Source organism: Oryzias latipes, chromosome 12, assembly GCF_002234675.1.
Source record: "Oryzias latipes chromosome 12, ASM223467v1".
Lineage (NCBI taxonomy): Eukaryota > Metazoa > Chordata > Actinopteri > Beloniformes > Adrianichthyidae > Oryzias > Oryzias latipes.
This window is the reverse complement of record NC_019870.2, coordinates 5096911-5118989: the sequence shown is the minus strand read 5'-3', so window position 1 is coordinate 5118989 and position 22079 is coordinate 5096911. Positions and strand designations below refer to the sequence as shown.

The 22079-nt window shown below is 39.6% G+C and overlaps 1 protein-coding gene across 3 annotated transcripts; it reads left to right on the top strand.

Moving 5' to 3' along the window:
* The first annotated feature begins 465 nt into the window (after positions 1 to 465).
* Positions 466 to 20943, top strand: LOC101173800 (transcription factor TFIIIB component B'' homolog). 3 transcript variants are annotated; one of them, XM_023960570.1, is made up of 28 exons: positions 466 to 588; positions 2419 to 2610; positions 2685 to 3324; positions 3400 to 3503; positions 3576 to 3641; positions 5329 to 5493; positions 5574 to 5707; positions 5792 to 5886; positions 5964 to 6018; positions 6089 to 6220; positions 6311 to 6523; positions 7978 to 8041; positions 8121 to 8319; positions 8399 to 8511; positions 9488 to 9821; positions 9954 to 10088; positions 12449 to 12485; positions 12578 to 12691; positions 12796 to 17071; positions 17167 to 17279; positions 17367 to 17503; positions 18662 to 18716; positions 18801 to 18945; positions 19028 to 19119; positions 19754 to 19819; positions 19905 to 20070; positions 20147 to 20360; positions 20433 to 20943. In XM_023960570.1, exons 2-28 carry the CDS (start codon positions 2426 to 2428, stop codon positions 20526 to 20528), a joined length of 8145 nt encoding a protein of 2714 aa, XP_023816338.1. In that variant the 5' UTR covers positions 466 to 588; positions 2419 to 2425; the 3' UTR covers positions 20529 to 20943. The 3 variants fall into 3 exon arrangements, with proteins under 3 accessions (XP_023816338.1, XP_023816337.1, XP_023816339.1); XM_023960569.1 differs by having other exon boundaries at positions 19902 to 20070; XM_023960571.1 differs by lacking the exon at positions 9954 to 10088 and having other exon boundaries at positions 19902 to 20070.
* Positions 20944 to 22079: the final 1136 nt, after the last annotated feature.

The window sequence follows — 22079 nt, the reverse complement described above, 5'->3', positions numbered from 1 at the left end:
CTAAAAAAACGGTTTGAAATACATAATTTAGATCCTTTCATTTGTATTTGCTGTCTATTCTGTTGTTCTCATTTGCCACCCTTCCAAAGTCTTCTGCCCTCTTCCTGGCCCCCCTTATAAAATGTTCTAGCTCTGCCACTGTAGCACGTTTATGTGGGAAAATGTGCCTTCTTTCAGAGATGAGCATGCAATCTTAATAGATGAAGACAAAAATTTGAATAAAATGAACCTTAGGGAGATCAAAACAGATTTTTTGACTATATTTTCTTGTGTTGTCATCTGTATTATGTATTATTACATTTTACCTAAATTTACTGCTTAAAGTGTAGTCCCCATCAGAAATTAAACTGACCCCCCAACCCCCAAAAAGGCTAACCTCAAAGAAGAAATCCATCATCGCACTGATCTTACCTAATGTAACCACGTTGATACTTTTAACTACATTTCCCACAATTCCATTGAATCGCAGGAATATGACGTCACAAGAATAATGGCGGATTAGATTGTGCATGGGGTCCGCTATCCGCCTTCCTCCTCCTCGACACCGAAGTGTTTATTTCAGCAGGAGAGACGCTTTTTCTGCTCCAGGTATGTTACTTTAGGAAAATTTGGTTGAATTAACTACTTAAAGCTCTCTTTATTTTAGGTTTTTAACAAGATATAGAAGAGTTTTTGACTCTGACAGTGGTGGTGTAGCTGTTTAGACAAGAGTTAGCTTATTGCTTTTTTTTTTTAGTTGTTTACGTTTTGTCAAAACGAATGCAAGAGTTTAGCTGTATATAGGTTCTTTTTCGCATTTATTGTATCTATCTAACATAAATACGAAACTAATAACCTATGGCATGAACCTTTTTCGGAGCCTTATTGGGAGATAACTGTCACAAATATGCCTGACAGGCAGTTGACGTCATACTTCTTGATGTGAAGATGGAGCATTATTTATCTAGATAATTATTATATTTTATTCAATAAAATTGTTTTCTGCATTAAGTACAACAACACTGGTTAAAGTCATTGACTGTGAGAGAACTGGACTGAAGGACCCCTTATATAAACAGCTATTACTCAGTCATTATATTTGTCAGAATACCATTCTTGCTATGCTACCTTTCTTCTTTGAATTGGTCTTTTATTTTTTTTTTAGCACATTTCTTTTCTATACTGTGAGTTCGTCAAGTTTTAAACTGATCAATCAGACGTCTACATATAAGTATGTGGTCTCACGTCCTACAGTCAAAGTGTTCGGTTGATAGATTTTGTGGAGCCCACTTCTAAGTGGTAGGGGTGTGGACTTCCAACAAGCTCATTCCTGGTTGGTGGAAGGCGTTAGTAATTAGTAATGTTTACTGCCGATGACGCCTGGATCCAACATGGTGACATCCGTATCGCAAATAAATGGTGACTGAAATGACTTAATTTAAATGGGCTGAAAGGAAGTAATTTTCTATGGGTGATGTCACACTCACTCAGTCCAGTTCTATTATACTGTCAATGGTTAAAGTCCCCAACAAAGCTGGATTTTTTTCAAGTATTCAAATTAGCTAAGTCTTAATTAGGTAATGCTTTTGAATAAATTGGAGATGAATGATACCAATACGCAGATTTAGTTTCATCTTTATTCTTGTGGGAAAAACAAAACTTAAAACCCCATAAATATGTTTTTGTTCTCTTTAGCAGTGTTTTTTCTGAGTTTTTTTTAATTTTTACTTGATATAAATCACAAGTCTGTATTACCAAAATGCAGTTATTGTTATCGAAGTGTATTCAATAAGATGTATTAAACGCAAAGAAAAAAGGATTTTATAGTCCTTCATATTTCTATCTACTCAGTGTGTAACCTGGGCCTATGTAGATGAAAACAGAGCTAAAATCCTGGCTATTTTAATTGTTTTTTTTTTACCCTAATTAGGGGAAGTTGAATAATTTGTTTGGCAGACCTGACCATTTCTCAAGGCACACTGATGTACCGCAGTTAAGAAACGCTGGTCCATAGACTTCCATAGTAACATCTTTTCAAATTAAACTGGTAATATATATCTATATAAATTAATTACATGTGTGATAATTTTTGTTGAAAAAAGCAAAAGAGAAGCCGTGTGTGTGGGGTTTGGAGATTATTTAGTGTCTCTCAGTCAGAAGCTCCTGGTTTGAATTGATTTTGCGGCTTCATCCTATTGTGCAGAGTAATGTTTGAGATGGTTTTTGGGAGCAGAAGTGACTGTAAGCAAGTGTTGTTGCACATATTTGTGTATAACGTTGTCGAACTGGTAACCTGTCCAGGGTTCACTCTATCTTCACACCTTCAGAGACAGCGGAGAACGGCTGAAGAAACCTGTGACCTTAGGAAAAACTAAGGTTGCAGGTGGTTTTCGGGTTATCCTGTTGGAGATCTGACCGGCTTCGCGTTCGTGTCTTCAGGTCAAAAATGTTCCGGCGGTCACGATTTAGCGTTCGCCCAAATGTCGGCACTGCAGGGAGAACTGCTGCGACACCTCAGGAAAGTCCTGCTGCAAAACAAGAGACTGGTGGGACTGCAAAAGAGGCCAGCGAGGGCAGCTGTGTGCCTGATGAGTCAAATGCACCCCCATTAGAAAAAAACCCAACTTCAGGGTGAGTGACGGCCGTTCTTAAAAGACGGGACAGGGTTTTATCACTGGGTTGTAATGTTTTGTGTAACGTTTCAGGGACGGCGTTGACCAGAACGGTGATGGCTCCAACTCCTCAGCAGCCCTCCAAAGGAGGAAACGCTTTTCCATCAAGCCTAAAGTTGCACCGGGTCGCCCTTCCGCTCCCCCGCGGACTCCAAAGTCCCCCATCAAAGCCGCCTCTGCGCCCCTCAGTGAAACACCTTCCTCTGAGATGGAGAAACCATCAACATCCAGCCAAGCTGGGACCGCTACAGCCCCCAACAGACTCCTGTCCCCAAGGACTCGAAGGCACTCTGATAACAGCAAACAGCACAAGCCGCAACCCAAACTCACTCCTCCGCCCTCTGAAACTCCAGCTGTTTCTGTGGCTGAAGACTCACCTGAGCAAACTCCTCCGGCAGCAGACGGCAGCAAGAAACCGGAAAGCACATCACGGAGTCACCCTAAAGAAGTTGCCCCCAGAGTGCCTGATAAAGTTCCTCCTTCTCTTCCCGACAAGGCAGCCACAGAAATTTCGGAGAAAGCCCGAGCTCTGGTGTCGTCCAAAACTGCGGGATCACTGCCGTCGTCAGCACTTTACCTGAGCAGACTCCTCAACAGCCCTTTGGATGTGCAGCGGCTGGTGAAAGCACAGAAGCTCCGAGAGCTGCTCAGGAGGGAGAGGAGCAAAGAAAAGGTGAGGTTTTTTTTTTTAAGCATCATCCATTTCATCATTTAGGTGCAGATCAAACAGCTGCTTTCACATTCACAGAGCATTAAAAGAGCTAAAGCCAGATGTAAGGAGTTTGATTTAGATCCCACCAAAATGACAATGAGGGACCTGATCCATTATCTTCCAACGTCTAACCCCATGACGTAAGTGCAGTTTCAGCTCTAAAGATGGAGTTGTAAAGAGTGTTGATAAAATGGGAACTTTTTCTCTTTTAGGTCTGTTTTGGACGACTCGGTTGAGGAGAATGAGACTGAGGTTCCTCCTGCAGTGGAAAGACAAGAGTACGTTCATGTTTTCATTATCATCTTGTTTGGTTTATAGTTTTGAAAAACAATAGGGTTCAATATAGACATTCGGAAAATGTTTTACTAATGAAAGTGTTATTTGGATAAAGTTGCTATAAAAAATATTTTTTCATGTTGAAATCTTATTTTTATGTTTGATGATTCAAAAACCAGAAGGATGGTGGGCTTATGTTTTTGTAGCTTTATCCTGGTTTTGGCTCTTGTATCCTAGCAACAAGATCTTTGGATGTAATGGCTCTTTAAACAGCTGCTGATTATTATTATTTTTTTTATAATATATTTTTGGACTTAACAAGAGCTGGATTTTATTTTATTTTATTCTATTTTATTAATTTAATGTTTTATGTGGCATTTGACCGACTGGCAACAAGGGAGGTAGCGTGTTTAAAACATGAAAAGATTTTATTTATTTACTGACTTACTTACTTATCTGTTTATATACATTGTATTTATTTGTCTGTTTGTGTTTTATTTATCTGTTTTATTTATTTATTTTGTTTCCCACAAAACAATAAAACACACAGACTTATGTTTTTTGGGGGGTTAACAACAAAAGAGCAACAGAAAGAAGAAGTTTGATTATTTCTGCCCCCTTTTTGGTTAGTAATAAAGCCATTGGTATACTTTTGATTCTTTCATAACAATAATGAAAAAGGAAAACAACACAACAGATGGCAAATATCAACACATTTATTAGTTTGAACATGTAATAACATATAGACAAAATTACCTTCATTTCCTGTTGTTCTTATTTTCGAAATATTACATTTTCAACATATTTTTAAAATTATATTTATTCATTTGGCCTGTTTTATTTGTGGTTGTAGATCATTCCATAATCTGATACTCTGTACTGTAACCACATCTTTATTTAACTTTGGTTCTAAATCGTTTTAAATTGTTTTGTTGTCTTTTTTCACATTTATTTTGTATATCATAACATAAACATTTATGATGCACTTTATGCATTAAATTTAAAATACTATATTTCACTCAATCTGCAAATTTTATTATCTTTGTTTAAAAAAAGAACGAGGTTAGTTGGTGCTTTTAGTTATTTCAGTGAAGAGGAGATCTCCATCCTGGTGACTGAGCTGCAGCTTTTAGTGGATAATCTAGGTTTAAATTGTTTTTTTTCTCATTGTTCACACCTTAATTAAACCTGGATTTTTGTGTATTTGGATTATTCTCCTGTCTGTAAATGTAACGGCTTTGTTTGTTTGTTTGTGGGTTAAATGTCAGGAAACTCTTGACCCCAGTTTTCCTACCAACAACCATAATGTTGTCGTCAACTAGAGCCCCTGTTGTTGCTTTAAGGTGGAGGTTGCAGCTAAAAGTGTTGGCAGAATTCTGTCAGGACTCTGCTTTAGAGTGATCCACCAGCCTAAACATTAAAATACAATACAATCTGTTTAAAATTATTATTTTATTAATGTATTCTTGTTGTTTCATAAACACCAAAGTACTCATAAAAGTTGAAAATGTTTCTGCTCATTTGTCAAAAATAAATGTGTGCAAAAATACTGACCACAATGAAAGCCAACAAATATGACACGGTTTGCAGAGTTGATCACTTTTTATCAACCGTGTTTTTATGGTTTATATCACAGGTTTATTTGGGTTTGTTTCTGTGTTGACTTGGTTTTTCGTCTCATCTCTGAAGGCCTCCAGAACGAGCTCAGGAGCCTCCGGCTCCTCCGCCTATGAAAGTGGTTTCAAGTGAAGAGGAGGGAGCAGCGTGTGAGGAAGAGGAAGAGCAGGAGGAAGAAATTATGGTTCCTCAGGTCAAAGTGGCAGAAGATGGTTCCCTGATTATTGACGAGGAAAGGTCAGGAGAGCTCCAGAAACAAGGACTTTAACTTTTTCCTTTGTGTTTCTGGTTAAAAATGTTCTCATTTTGAATCTCAGTTTAACGGTGGAAGTCCTGCGGTCCAAAGGTCCCAACACCATTCAGGACCGAGACCCCATCTTTGAGCGCGGCTCCACAACAACATACTCAAGTTTCAGAAAAGGCACCTACACGAAACCTTGGTCCATTGAAGGTACGAGTGATCCGGCAGACGTCAAAGTTTTCTGTGTTGTTTTTTTTCCTGATTAACGAAATGTTCTGTTTTGGTCTTCGTCAGAGACAGACATGTTCTACCTGGCCATCAGCATGGTGGGGACGGACTTCTCCATGATCTGTCAGCTCTTCACTCACAGAGCTCGGTCAGAGATAAAGGTCAGTGATGGGAGCTGGTCTGCTCTTTAGAAAAAAAAAACCTGACTTACAGTCTCAGTAAAAACGTTTCCTTTCAGAACAAGTTCAAAAGAGAAGAGCGGGAGAATTCATGGAGGATCGACAAAGCCTTCAGTGAGCATCGCAGCTTCCTGCCTTTGCTTGTGGTAATAGATTAACCCTGAATCTGATGACTGTTACACAGGAGAGAGGCGTAAACTGGACATTGAGTACTTTTCGAAGTTGCTGGAAAAAGTGTTGGAAGTTCAGAGAGACCGGAAGAAACTCAAAAAGATTTCGGAGAACACCTCCGGGAAGTGCAAGAAAAAGCCGAAACGTAATCTGGTTTTGTTCTTTTTTCATTTCCTCATGTTTTTACAACTTGCATGAGCTGAGTTTTGTTCTTTTTTAAATCTAACCTGTGCAGGTAAACAATCTGCTAAGAAGCTGAGCGATGTGGAGGAGGAGGAGGAGGAGGAGGAAGAGGAGTTTCTAATGCCTGAGTTGGAAGGAGAGAAAGAGAACGAGGACCAGAGTAACGAAGGAGAAGCGGCTGCTGTGAAGTCGGGGAGAAAACGCAAAAAGAATAATCGAGCAGAAGCCTTGATTGAGGAACCGAGTGACAAGAAAAACAAAACAGGTCTGGAGAGACAAACGATTCTTTTTCAAGATATTACAATAGTATAAAAAATTCAGAAAGGGTACTTCTGTTTTACAAAAAAAAAAAACTGATATTTTATCGTCCCTTTTGTATTTCTTGTGCTGCAAAAAGGAAAAAAAAAAACACATTCTGGTTAGTTGTCAAAAACCCAAATGTAATAGAAAATTATATAGATTTTATTGAAAAAGCTAAGCATAAAGCATGGGCGCATCTGGGGTTTGGTAACAAACACTATGGTTACTTTTACTGAGGGAAATTTTTTTTTTTTATTCTACCTACATATTAGGCCTGCACAATAAATCGCACATTTATTGTTATCGCGAAATCAAGCTGTGCAATATGCATTTCGCAAAAGACGGCGAAAACTGCAATAAATGGTTGCCTTCAATGTGCTGAAACAATCTTATGGCAGCTTGAAGTATTTAATGAATCAAATAAAGCAATTTTTCCTTTTGACCAATCAGATTCACCCCTTCACGTTGTTGACCAATCGGAAGGAGCCCTTTTATGATAGATGTTCGCCTCCTATGAAGACGAGGGTCATTTGGAGTGTAATTTTTAAACTGTTTTATTGAAATGGAGATTATGTTTTTTTTTTTTTTTGCTAGTTGTTCATATACCGCAAGTTATATCGTCATCGCAATATTGATAGACAACTTTATTTATCCATTTGGGAGGTTCCTGCATGGAAATTGACAAAATGATCACTAATATCGCGTGTTTTCCATTTATCGTGCTGCCCTACTACATATCTATGTAAGCAAATGTTTTGTGTGCAATTGTATCTGTTTTCTACCAAAAACCCACTTTTGTTTAGTTTAAAAAGAGATGTTTGCGTAGAGCCCTTCTGGTCACTGCTATGGTTTTTAAAGACGCACTCTGAATAAGATTGGTGTTTTTAACGTGTTCTTGTGCCATTTGTCTGATGATGGAGGACATATTTTAAAAATGACTCTTTATTTAATTTTAAATAAATTGTTGTGTCAGGCGCACACAAAAAAAAAATGCTGTTTAAAAAACAAAAAACAACTCAGAGGCAAATTTCTGATGAACTACTGCTGCTCTGCAGAAACTATGTCCTAGAAAATGACAGTTTATTCATTAAGTTTTTCATGTTTTGGTTAAAATGGCATAATTATAACCAAACACGTCTGGGAATGCCCTTATGTTTTTCAGAGTGGGTCTTTAACTGAAAACCATTCATGAGTGTTAGCCGCTACAAGTGAAACTTGATTGAAACCTTTACTTTGCTGCAGAAAAAAATTGTTTCAGATTTTTTTTTTTTTTTAGAAAGCTAAATCACGGTGGAAAGAAATGGGTTTGGACCCAAATTCTTATGCTGTGGAAACTGCTTCTTATAAAATAAAGAAGTCAAAATTAGAAGTTTTTTTAATTTAGATTTTGTGCTAAATTCAGCTTTTCTCTCATCTCAGATGAAGCAGGCGTACCTGAAGACTGTGAAGCAGCACATCCTGAGGAGCTCCCCACTGCAGACACGTAAAAAAATACAAAATAAATCAACAGTGTTTAAAAATGAAACGTTTATTGCATAACTTAAAACGTATTTTGTGTTTAGGGCGGACAAGACTGAAAATGTGAAGACAGCTAAGGATGCAGCCATCAAACCAGCCAAGCTCTGCAGAGGCAGAGCACCAAATCCACTGGTACCTTTGGGTCTGAAGCGCGGCAAAAAGCCTCTGCCTTCTGCAAAGGCCAAAGGCACTGAGGAAGAAAACCGGGAGGAGACAGGGAGGGAAGGAGCTGATCAGGAGCAGGTAATTCTCCTTTTTTCCAGTCGACTTATCCTCCTTATCTGTTTGGACTTTTCTAGTCTGACATTTTGTGATATATCAGGGAGAAAGTGAAAATGAAGCCCAGCTGAGCCAAGAAAGGAAGAGGAAGGGTGATGGTGATGTTTCTTCTGAGGGTGAGGAAGATGCTGCAGTTAAACCTCAGAGGCCCACACGGTACGACATTCAAGTGTTATACTTTTACAAAAAACAAAGTTTTATTTCTCAAAAATGCTGTTTTGATGCTGTGTGATGAGGATGTTCTGACCCAAAGACAATAAAAGAAATTTCTGCCTTCATGGTTTGAGCTGAATGTGACTAATCTTTAAAAAAAAAAAAAAAATGTTTTTTTTCAAATGGCGGCTTTTTGTTGGTTTTATCTCCATAGCAACCATATTATTTTTGGGTCGTCTGAGCTTGACGAATAGGTCTACTAATTTTTAAAAGAATCGGCATGAGTAAACTTTTGGATTTCCTTGGCAACGGAGGTTTCTTGTTAACTACACCCACATTCCTAATACAGTCATATTGTATTTTGTATGTTTTTATTAAGCCTGAGGCAACGATTCATGTATTACATTTTTATAATATTCTGGTAAAAAATGTGCGAGGAACATGATGGGGGCCACTTTTGTGAACTCGCCTTGAAACATCATATAATATCCGCAGACTTTAAAAACCAATGTCCCCCCCCCCCCCCCCCAAGTAGCTTCCCAGTTATGCTTGAGGAGTCAGGAGGCGATAGATTGAAGATGAATTTAAATTTGTAACTGGTACTAAAGGAGATTTTTAAAAAAAATTAATAAAGATGGCGGCTTCTTCCTGAGGTTAAAGGTCAATGAAACTTGGGTTTAGCTGTAGGCCTAAGATGGAGGCCTATGTGAATTTTTGTGAAGAGCACTTGAACAAAAGTTATTTATTTTCCCCACATTGTGGTAAAATGTGGGGAAAACCTCTGTTGGATGTTCTCGAAACGTTTGTTTTGGTTTTATAATAGATTTAGACTTTTGTTTTGAGCCCCATAAAAGATTTTGACACAGTAAGAAAGAGGTTCAGGACATCTGCGGGATGGAATAAAAACCACAAAAGCATTTGATGTCAAAAACTGGAGAGTCCTAAAATTCAACAGCTTTAATTTGTCTGCTTTCTTCAGATACGGCCGAGTGCCCAAACCCGTCCAGCCCTTGATGTACGCCGCCAAAGACGATTTGCACTCGCCTGCATCCTCTGACACGTCCAAAGGTCCCGCCAAGAGGGGAAAGTCGGTGGAACCTCCACCAGTGCAGAAGTCCAAGAAGCCCAAACTGGTCACCCTGAGGTCGTCCAGGTCAGAGTTTAGTGACGAGGAGAACGAAAACGAGTGGGAGGAGGAGGAGCACCACCTCACCCGTAGCTCCAGTCGAGAGGGCGACGCTCACGGCTTCGTTCAGAGCAGCCTGCACGCCTCCAACACCGAGATTTCAGAGGTGGATGACACCATGGTGGAGGTAAGGAGACCAGCTTCCCCCATGCATACTGTCCATAAACATCCATCTTCTTCATCACATGTTTATGTCATCCCACATTGTTTTGTACCATTTCAAACAATGCACTCTCGACTCCTCCCATCCCACACTTAGCTTGATATCTTGGACAGTATGCCCGATGTGCTGGGCCTTTCCCAAGATGCACTGTGTGCTGACTCCACCTGTCAGCAGGCAGATCATGACACAGGCACTTCTGAACCCAGTGAGCACCAGCTGGACCTGCTTGTTGTAAGTCACGAGTGTCAAAAGTTTTTGCGCCAGCTTTACACTTCCCAGTTACAGTTATAATTTTGTTTATGTGTTTTTCTTTCTAGTTTGTGGCCTTTGTGGTAACTTTTTGTGTTTTGCATTGACATTCTATTGTTGCTTTTTAGCATAATTGAATATCCTTTGGGTGTTTTGCTGACAGATTTACGTGTGTGAGCCCAAATGAGTATTTATTCCAAGTGGTCAAATTTAGCTCTTTGAAGACCCACTCCAAACGTCTTGTGATCTATTGTGAAAGTGTCCTCAGTGGTTTTTTAATCATGATTAAATTGTTTTTATCTAATTAAAAAAAAACCTGTTGTTTTCTAGGATATAGTTTCTGCATTGCAGCAGTAGTTTATTAGACATTTGCATCCGAGTTGAGGGCGGGACTGTTGGCGTGGAGATACCTTGCTCTCCCTCCCTGTTGCAGAGAGCTCTAGGTTTACACTGTCTCCGGCTATCTTACAGCCCCTCACACCCTCAACCTAACTTTACAGGCGCAAGAAAAAGGGTGAGCTGTATTAGAGGTATCCAGTTGTACAGTTTTGTGTCAGATGCAGCTCGAAGACGTACATGGATCTTGTCATCTACAAGTGGATGCATCAGAATGGAGCAGAATGTGGCTCATTCCTTACAGCTTCTACATCACAACTCCGAGCTTTTTCAAACTACATTTGGTCTGGCCCTGATTCACAACAATAAGTATTAAAAATACTCAAAAATGTTCTATATTTGTTGTCTATCATCAGAAAAATGCCAGTACATGTTAAAGATGTAAAAAACACGATTTTTATTGGAGTAGTTCTTTACAAACAAATGTTTCCTTTGAAACTAATGCAGTTTGAAATCAGGAAATACCACAAAAAACAAATAGACAAAATTCTAAAAGCATGTTGATTTAGACATTCAGTTCACCAAGCTACCACTAGGTGGCACTGTAAACAAACAAACAACTTTTAAACTTATTTTGCAAGTATCTGAAACCTAACCAATAGCAGTTATGGTGCGATAGGATCACAGACACTAAAAGAATGTCCAACCACCACGGAGGAAGGCAGGGACATGTTTGAGGCTCGCTGTGAAATCGGCATTGAATCTGTTTCAAGGGGCCCTAAAAGGTTTAAAAAGTCCTAAATGTTGCTTGTAAAAGCTGATAGCTGAGCATCCAACACACTTCTATCACATATTATCTCATAACATATTATTATCACCTATGGTTATGGTTTATAGAAGTGTCCTTTAACCAGATCTTGGATAGCAGGTTAAGCCATATATCACAATTAATATTACAAATAACAGTCAGAGACGTAGGTTGTGTCAGAAGAAGTCTAGACGAAAAACCAGTGTCTTTTAAATTTTTAATAAACCATCAATGTTTTATCTTCATAAGACAATGGATTCATAAATGACTGTCAGGAAACGCTCATATCAATAAGATTTTCACTTCTTAAAATTGATGCCGTCACATTTTCGCCGATTTAAAAAAATAAAAGTGAGCATGGTGTCAGAATTGCTTTTCCAGCGCACTATATAGTTTTTTAGTAGTTATGGAGTAGGGTGGGAATTTGGACGCAGCCATACAGGTGAATGACTTTTCTTTTTTTGTTATTTTCAAAACTAAATTTCAAAGAGATACAAATTACAAAACAGTTAAAAACGCCTCCAGCTTGGCAACAACTGGATACTAAGTTATCTCAAATCTCAAGCAGGCAGAGGCCCCAAACATGCCTGATGTGCTAAATTTCTCAAATAACTTTACACAGTTCAGCTGAAGGGAGATGACAGATGCAAACATTTTTATTTAATCTTTTTGAAGACACAGTCGGTTTCCAAGCAGCAGGAAGAAAGGCATTAAATCACATTACAGTCCTGGATTTCCACTTACCAAGCAGCAAATGTTTTCTTCCATTGTTCACGTGCAAGAAAAATATATTTTTGTTCTGATCTGACTTCTTGATAACAAGTCAGATTTTGTTGGTTATAGATAAGATGTTCCTCATAGATAAACTTCAACTCTGAGAAATGGAATGTAAATAAAGGAATCCAGGAAATCACGTTGATATTTAAAAAAAAAAAAAAGATTTTATTTGTATAATGGCGTATAAAAGTATTTGGTCGATAAGAAAATCTCACCTCATTACCGTACTTCAGCTTTTTGAAAGATACAGAAGGGCCTTCTCCTCTTTCTGTTTGTGACAAACTAAGCTGCCTGATGTCTGATAAGGTGTTTTGTCTGTCATCAATAAAAAAACAAAAATTGTGTAATTCCAGCAGCTGCACTTGTTAACCCCGTTTCATGCTTGGAAATATAGTCATAGATTTGTTTTTTTTCCCTGCAGGATGTTATAGACTTCATTTCCTCAGAACAAGCTGAAGGTATGCGACTTGTTCTTTTTGTTTGTTTTTGTCTTAGGAGCCTCCGGTACATGATACCATAAATTAAATTGCACTTTTCATGTTTCTTTCAGTGTCTCAGAATGAGAGCTACACTGAAGCAGCTCAAACCCTTTTGACCATTGGTAACCGAGCTCAAATTTCTCAGTCAGCACAAAGTGGAGAGACCTTAGAAGAATGCACTGCAGGTATGCAACCAAAAAAACAAAACAAAAACAGCAGCCCCGCTTCCTCTGTTGGTGTAGGCTGTCTCCTGCCTTGGAAAGTTACATTCCGTTGTATTTGATTGCAGGAACATCAGTTGGTGTCAGTGAGTTCACATATGCACAAGAGGAGATTTTGACAGTGTCACCCCAGAAAAAGATCCCTCCTGGGAAATCTGCAGATCAGAAAGTGACATCGCCTTCCACCGAAAAGCTCCAGAGTGCTGAAGTGGACAGCAATAACTCGCTTCCCGTTGACACAAGTGATCAGAATGTTGATCAATTGGGTTGTAAATCTGGAGATAAGTCTTCACTTATAAAGGTGAAGCCTAAACCAAACCTCGGTCACAGCTCAAGGACTGCAAAACCGGTATCTCACACCGAGATGTCGACAGAAGGGGGAGCTGGAAGAAGGTGCTCAGTTGCTCAATGTGTTTCTCAAGATAATGAGACATCAGTTTCTGCTGAAGAAACAACCCCAGGAATATCAGCTTCTGCTGCAGCATTGTTTAAAGATAACACTTCCTCTCAGCGCGGCTGCTTGGATCAGGTTGAAACTGGTGCAGCAGATCAGAATCTCCTGAAAAGCCAGAGTCAGACTGTAATTCAGTCACAGTCGGGGCCTCCTGTAGAGTCCAAGGCAGGCTTAAATAAACCAGTTGAAGCAGTGCCAGAGGTTAAAAAAGCGTCAAGCACCGATCCCAGCCCAGTTCCAGACAGAACCAGCAAACCTCAACCCTCAGCTGCAGACAACTCTTCTGTGAGTCACACAGGAGAAGGTGATGTCAAAAGTCCTTCTCAGCCCAGAGGCAGACTGCCAAAAGTCAAACCCAAACCAATCCTACTGCAGACGTCAAGAATAGCTAGATCCAAACGGCAAACTACTGAAGGGGTGGCAGAGAAAGAGTCAATTGAAAGTCAGAATACTTCAACCAAAATGCCAGCAGAACTTCCAGATGAACGAACTATAAGTGAGGAGACAAGAAGTCTTAAATCTCTAAATCAAGCAGCACCTGATCAGAGCGCTACAGAAGCTCTGATCTCTGCCAAAGTCGTGCCTGAGCTCTGTGTGGAGCAGACCAGCAAAGACTCTGAAGCCACTTCTGAAACTGTGTTAACTGAACAAACAGACCCGGAACTACCAGCTCCACATGGGTCACATTTGGGTTCAGAAGGAAAAGAAGATTCTGCTGCAGCTGCTGAAGCAACCTCCAATCAAGATGAAAAAAAAACGGGATCTTCTCAGTCAAGAAAGGGTCGACTACAAAAGGTTAAACCCAAACCAAACATACCACAGTTGTTGAGAGGTGCAAGATCCAAAGCTCAGAACACAGAAGATGCCGTCCAAAAAAATCCGGAGCTTACCAAAAACCCATCTGTAGAGGCGGAACCACAAACAAAACTCACACAAGAACTGTCTGCAAATAGGGAGATAAAGACAAAAGATGGAGTTGAAGATCAAAAAGAATTGGGTGGAGCACCATCAGGTCAAGGTCCTACAAAAACCCAGAATCTCTCCATCGAGTCCAGTTTGGAGCAGGCAACTGGAGATGCACCGTCAATTCCTGATTTAACAAAAGAAAGTGCAGCATCCCGTGTTGAAGATCCAGTTTTAAAGGCCTGTGAGGTCACAGAACCAGAACCACAACAAGGGCTACATTTGGATTTTATTGAAAGTGAAAATTCAGCTTCTTTAAATAAGTCTGTAGAAGAGTTGGCAGTCATGCAAAAAGAGGAAAAATCTTTGCCAACAGGTCAGACAAAGAGAGATCGACTGTCAAAAATCAAACCAAACCTTCAAACATCAAGAGCTGCAAGACCTCAAACCACTGAAGAAGCTACGCAAAAATACTTGTTTCCAGGTGAAGGACCTGATTTCAGAAAGAAGGTGGAACCAGAACAGGAACTGGATCTCTCTGTAAATGAAGACACACGGAGAGAGGCTGGATTTGTAGACCCCAATGTATCAACAGACCAGAGCACCAAAGAAAGCCCAAATCCCTGTGAAGATCAGCCTGAGCCATGTAAGGAGCAAACCATGAGAGATAAAGGAGCAACGTCTGAATCAGCTCCAGAAAATCTGTCATACTGTTTTGGGCTACAGTCAAATGTGGAGCCAGGAAAAAGTGGAAAGCCTTCAGCAGCAGCAGCAGAGAAGCTGACATCTGGTCCAGAAGAGGAACCAAGTGCATCTGATGAAAGGAAGAAGGGTCAAATCCAAAAACGTAAACCCAAACCAAACCTGGTACAGACATCAAGAGTTCTGAGGTCCAAATTCTCAAAAGATTCACAGGATAAAAACTCAAGTTCCATAATAGAACCCAAAGTCCGTGAAGATGCCATGTCATTGGTGGAAGCAACCCTGTCTTTGGACAGTCAACCTGAAACTGTTCCTTCTTCAACAGTACAGCCTATTATGACTTTAGACTCAACATCCACTCCATTAACAGACTCTTCTTCAAATGAAGAGCAAAGGGAATTAACTGAACTGGATTCGATTGATATGATTGCAGAAATATCAGATCAGAGCACCACAGAGAACCAGAACTTCCCTGAAGTCCAGATTGGTATTGCCAGAGTTGAAGAATCTCCGACGGAGTTCTCTGATAAAAACCTAAAATCTCATATTGAACCAACTGATTCAAGAGTTCCAGAGGCACCAAAGCTGGGTTTGGATCCAACTTCATCTGTTGCAGGGCCTCCAGCCGTCAAACAAGGTTCTGAAGTTGCATCTTCTTGTTTATCAGTGAGGAACAGATTATCAAAAATTAAACCCAAACCCAACTTGACAAAAACCTCAAGACCTGCAAGATTGAGACCTCAGATCTCAAAAGAATCAGCACAAAGTTCTGAATCCTGCAAAAAGTTTGAACCAGAAAACAGCAGCATCTCCAATTCTGCTTCAGGTTCAGAACAGTCCCAGACTGAATTCCCTACAGAAGAGAAACATCCTGGACATGTAGATCCGGCGGACACGGATGCAGCCACAACAGGTTGCAGTGCTCCAAAGAAACAGAACATCTGTCAAGTCCTGCTGGAAGAACAAACATCTGCAGACCAGGAATCGGCCTCTGAGATGAGAGAGGAAGCATCTCCGGTTGGGAAGTCACCAGATGTTCGGCATTTATCTGCACAGGCGTGTTCAGAAGAAGCTGAGTCAAACGCTAAGTTTAGGAGATTACAGAAAATTCGCCCCAAACCGAATTTACCAAATAAATCAAGAACGGCAAGAATTGGAACACCAACCATAAATGACCCAAAGGAAAAAGATTTGAGTGAAACTCAATTTGAACAAGACTTGATTGAACAAACATCTGCTGAGAAAGCTGCAGGAAACCAGAACATCTCTGAAGTTCCCAATGAAGATCAGACCACTGGAAAAATTGAGGAAATATCCTCTTTTGTTGAGGTGAGAAATTTAGCATGTGAAGAAGCAGAAGAGGGAGAAGTGTCCTTTGTGGGGCAGAAGCTCCATCTTGCTGCATCAGGAACCAAGCAACATGTTGGTGAAGAGGCTGAAGCTGCATCTACGTCTCAATCCAAGAGGAGGCGTTTTCAGAAACCTAAACCAAACCTCCCTGTGACATCAAAAGGCGCTAAATCTAAACCCGAAGTCCCTAAAGAGCCAGTCCAACTCACGCTCGCTATGAAGCAACCACAGATCTCCACCTCCAAATCTATGGAGCAACCACAGATCTCTATTTCTAAATCTGTGGAGCAACCTCAGATCTCCATCTCTAAATCTGTGGAGCAACCTCAGATCTCCATCTCTAAATCTGTGGAGCAACCTCAGATCTCTATTTCTAAATCTGTGGAGCAACCTCAGATCTCCATCTCTAAATCTGTGGAGCAACCTCAGATCTCCATCTCCAAATCTTCTGACCGCTCAACATCAAAAGAAGATGGTCAGTTTGTGTTGACTTCTCATAAAATCAAAAGTTCAGTTGCGGAACCGTTTGTCGAATTGAGCCCATCTCATAAATTTGTAGAGGAATCAACCTCCGAGTGCAAGACAAATGTTGAACAAGTCTCCAATTCAGAGCAAAATCTTCTTCAGAGAAGACCAAGGCTTTCCAGAGTCAGACCCAAACCTAATCTAGAATCATCCAGTCGAGCTTCGCGGCGAAAAGTTCAGCCAGGTGACGGTTCCAAACCTTCAGGTGAAACTTCCACACCTCCAAGTGGCCTTAAGACATCAGTGGAGATGGAACCAGGTGGAGAAAAAATGGACAGTGAAGGTCCAGCTGAGAGGGACTTGATAGATTCATCTGCAGCTGTGGATGCTAAGGTCTCAACACAAGTCGGTTGTACATCAACCTCCAAAGCCAGGTCGGTCAGTGCAGAGGGACACTCCTCAACCCAAAGGTAACCGTGACCTTCTGCCCTCAAGAAGGTTCATGCTGACATATACTGAAAATGTGGATTTAATCCAGTAATGATGTTCTTCTATTCTTTTAAAGTATTGATTCTGCTGAATCAGAAGCAGCTGACTCTTCTGAGACGTCAAATAAAGCTCCTCAACCTCCCAACATCACGTGCAGCAGTCTTGCACAGCGCAGACAGACGGATGCAGGTTTGATTCTGCTAAATTGAATGGCTAAAGCTGGGATAAACAACTTTATGAACTCCAAAATTATGAATATTTTCTTCTTTTCCATAGATTCTGGCACTAGCTCGAGGACAGCTGCGTTGGAGCCTCGCCCTGGCAGTCGATGGCCAGTAGGTGGAGACATTGATGAGACGAGAGACAAATCGTCCTGTCTAGATCCTGCTTCTCAAGAAGTGTCATCCACGCAAGTGAGATAATAATACGTCACTCAGTCTTAGCAATTCATTTCTAACAAGTTATTTGAAGATAATTTGGCTTTTTTAATTTGATTGTTTTGGATTGTTTCATCTCCGGACTTCTTGAATTGAAACCCTTATTTCATGTTTTTGTTCTGAATTTTGGCGAAGAGAAAATCTCGTTTCCTTTTAAACTCTAATCTGTTTTTTTTAATCTTATTTGCATATTGTGTGGCAAACAATTCTTATGGGCTTTATGCATTATTTTAAAATGCTTTGATCAACTAAATCTTTACATTAAATATGCATAAGGTCAGGGCTTTTAACCCAGTGGCTACCAGGACATTGACATCGGGTGATAGAGATTATGGTGACATCATTTCCGCTCCAGAACATCGCCTGTTGTTGGCGCCGCCTGAGTCATCCCTCCTCTGTTGTGGCGTTCAGTAGCAGTGATGAAGATCTTCCAAAGTTTGGTACATCAGAGGAGGGATAATATGGGAGGCGCCGACAACAGTCACTGTTCTATAGCTGAACTGACGTCAACATAACCTACGTTTCCAATGTCAATCGTGTCTCTAGAAGCCAGTGGGCTCAAAGCCCCGCCCCACGTAAAATTAGGCTCAACTAGGAAAACATAAAATCTGAATTGAAACTGTAAATTGAGGAATTAAAGCAAAGGGTGAGAAAAAACAAGTTGAAAATACAAAACAGCAGCTTTTACAAAGAAATATATATTTTATATTCATCAGGATAACTTTGTAAACAGTTAATGCTAGCCGTTAAGAGCAATTCTTCCATTTATCCATTAGTTAAAATTGTATTTTTCTCTAAAAAAAAGAGGAATTTACTAGTTTTTGTTCAGATTTCATTACAGCTCTTTAAATATTTGCATTTTATATTCAAAAGTTAACATTTTTAAAATGGCATAAAAGGTGCTTAAGCACTGAAATATTAAAGAAAATCCTGCGGTGACCTTTGAGGTTGAAGTACTTCATGTTGTTTTCAGATCATCAGTGTCTGAAATGTTCACATTTGGAACACTTGTGGTAAAAAAGGTGTATCGAACCAACAAAACCCTGCATTAAGTTACCGCTTTGATCTGAGGCGGAGTTTCAAATCTGCTGCTACCTTTCCTCAACTGTCTCCCTTTGATTCCTTAAACCCCAGAATACGTCTGCTTTAAATCCGGAGGGGATCCACACTTATCCGCTTCTGATGGAGAGTAAGTCGTTCTTCTACCGCCGCGGCTTTGTTTGAAGTGTTTCCGTTAAACGCCTTCTCTTTTTATTTTAATTTTTTTTGTCAGTGCTGCCCGAGCAGGTGCCTTCAGATCCGGATGAACCGTTCTTCGTCCTTTCTCTGATGGAGATCCCGGGGGAGGAGGCGGTAACCAGCGTGGCCGAGAAGCCGCCCCATCACCCCGTCGCAGATGCTGTCACGCTGCGGCCGTGGTTAGTGCTGCTGCTGCCCCCTTCGGCCGAATGGAGTTTGTTTCATCTGCCGTCGGAGCTTACAACCTTCTCCCCTGTGTAGGGATTCTGGAGAGAGTTCCACAGCAGCAGCAGGAGAGAAGTCCGTCTCTGGCGTCTCTACAAAAAGTGCAGAAACAAGTTCTGCATCTGAAGGTGAAGCTGCAAATCAAATCAAACTTTATTTATAACACTTTGCATACTCATGTCGCTCAAAGTGCTACATATATATCTATATATATATATATATATATATATATATATATATATGACTTTCACACATAAACAAAATTATGAAACACATACAATACCCACAAAAGGCTGACCTTTTTCTTTAGAAATACCTTTGTAGGTCATTGTTTGCATGAGGACTAAACACAAGATAAGCTGTTGGCTTAAACGTTTATTAGAAGAGTTATTGAGTCAGTAAGTCTGAACCGATGAATATCTTGCCAATTTTACCAAACTGGTTTTGTGAGCCTCCTGCTGAAACTAGAGCTGCGCTTTACGGCAGTAAAAGGCCGTGATCCGTTCATGACCTGCACACTTCTAGTAGGGCATTTATTTTAAAGAATAAGCTTGAAATATACCGCGCCGATCAAAGTAATAAAAAAAAAATATCGGATACCGGGTCGAGTCTGAAACTATGTGATTGGGCCAGATTTACTGTGGCTGCAGGGTGATCCTCCACAAAGTGAGCTGGTTGATCAAATTTTTATTTTTTTTCCTGTTTTTTTCATTTTTTTATGCCTTATTGTTGAGTCTTACGGTTTTTAACGTTTTAAACCAGAAAAACCTGCAGAAAGTCTGGACACCTTTGTTGCCAGAGAGACGGACGCAGCAGCTGAGAATAAAGGTATTCAGAACATTTTTCTTTCAAATGCTTATAATAATAAACATTTTATTTTTCTGTATTTATTTTTATTGCCTCTTTTTAGCAGCTATTTCAACAAGGAGAAGAAGAACTAAAGCTGAAGCTACCGTCAGCCAGAGAAGTGACGCTGAAGCCGCTTATGACCCACGAAGTTGTAAAAAAGGGAAAAATTTGAAGAAATCTGACAGCAGTTTGGGCTCCAAAAAAAGTAACAGAAGCGGTCATCAGACTAGGTAAGGGATTTTTTTATATATTAACAATTTGTCAATGATATTACCTGTTAAGATCTAGTTTTTCTTTCACTTACAGAAAAGCAAAAGACGTTTCCCATGAATCAAAAACGTCACCCAGCGATTCCCCTGCTGCGAAGGGGAAGACGTCTGCTAAGAAAGCAGCTTCTGCGTCACGTGAAGATGCCGCACCAACCAAAGTCCGTTCAGCTCCTGTGGGGTCGCAGTCCAGACCCACCGCCGACCACACACCCGGCACCTCAACTCCCAGCTCCACCCTCCGCACCGCCCGGGTAAGACGGTAACAAGCGGCTAAAAACATGTCATTTCTTTTCTCTCATTTGGGTTTGTGTTGATCTTTGCAGGAAGGCTGTGCTGAGATCAGCTCAGCAGAGGAGGAGCCCACCAGCGTGTCGCAGTACTTCATTAGTGACATTTTCACAGAAGTGGATGAGTCATGAACATCGGATTCTCATTTAAAGAAGCTCCTGTTTTTTAGTCTTAGTTGTGATGTTTTTATAGTCCAATACATTCCCCCCCCCCACTGGCACTTTGGATTTGTTTTGGAGTTGAAATCAGTGCTTTTTGAAAATGCACTTAGACGATAAATGCTAAAGTTTGAAAGCTAAAGCGGCGGCAGCTGAATGTTTCAGTTCAGCCCCAAATTTTACTCAACTGTGAAAATGTAAATATGTTGTGTGTTTCATTTTGTACTTGATGCCACTTTCTAAATTGTGTACAGCTTTATACAACCCTCTTGTGTACATAATTTTATTTAGTTAAGCAAACTCCATCAAAGGTGAATTTATGGATGTTTCCATGAATGGTTGACGAGTAACAGTTAGTGGTTTACAATAAATCAAGATAAACACTTGATTGGGTATTTTATTTGACTTTTTTATGTGTTTCTTTATATTTAATTTATAACTGTAGAGACTGAAACATGCATTAAACGATTAGGCTTAATTATTTAAAAACAAGTGGAAGTTCAATGATTATTTTAAAAATAAATTCTCTCACAATAACTCAAAGCTGGTTGTCATAAGAGAATATCTAAACCAGTACTTGTACCATCAATATGAAGGAAAAAATGTTTCAGTTGTACAGAAATTGGTTCTGCAGTGTAAAATAATTAAAATAACATTTTAGATGAATGTAATTCAAATGTTACACTGTAATAATCGAAAGCAATACCTCCTTGATCTATAAAAGTGTTTGTTTTTTTGTAGATCAATAGGTTGAGATACTGCAGGTTAAATACTTATTTTATTGAACTTGAAAGAAATTATATTTCCTGTTATCTTTTTGTTACTTTATCATAATGCAACACACAGGCTTCACAAACAATAAAGCTATTTCAACTGTAAATTTATTAAATAAACTGATGTAACTATTGAGATCTTTCGATTACAGTTACACATCTCAGCCAGTAGGGGGTGCTGCTGCGTCGCGCACAAATTATTTCTGCAGATAATTACATTTTCCTGAAATCCAATAAACTTCATTTGTTGTTAAATTTTTTGTTATTAACAACAGGTCAGTTAAAAGATGTTTTAGCAAAAAAGAAAATTAAATAGAAATCAAATTAAAAACTTTTAAAAAGTAAGTGAGAAAAATAGTTTGAAGTATAAAGCTGCTATAAGTGATTATACTTTGCTTTAAGAAAATACAATTAGTTATTTTTGTATTTTAACATCCTTTTTTCTTAAAGAGAAGTACTAAAATGAAACAAAGCAAAAATAAATGTATAACTAGTGCCGCCAAGTTTCTACCTCAGATTGTTCTGTAAAAGTAGGAACTTTTAATCCAACAAGTCATCTCACTTTCGTTCTATAATTTCATGTTTTCTGGAGACAAAATGCATACATGTTAATATACCATTATTATAAGAAGTGTTAAACACATACTCATATTTCAGTCTCTATTAATAAATAACTTTACTAAGTAGCATATCGACTTTATGGAACCAAGATTCCAAAATTCAGAAGTTAAACTTCCTCATGAGTCAAATT

What these genes read in the sequence shown, in the direction of transcription:
- LOC101173800 (XM_023960569.1), top strand. Translation starts at nt 2,426, where the DNA reads ATGTTCCGGCGGTCACGATTTAGCGTTCGCCCAAATGTCGGCACTGCA. An exon ending in GAAACCTTGGTCCATTGAAG is followed by an intron (nt 5,708 to 5,791) that starts GTACGAGTGATC and finishes GGTCTTCGTCAG; the next exon opens with AGACAGACATGTTCTACCTG. An exon ending in CGCAGCAGCTGAGAATAAAG is followed by an intron (nt 19,820 to 19,901) that starts GTATTCAGAACA and finishes GCCTCTTTTTAG; the next exon opens with CAGCTATTTCAACAAGGAGA.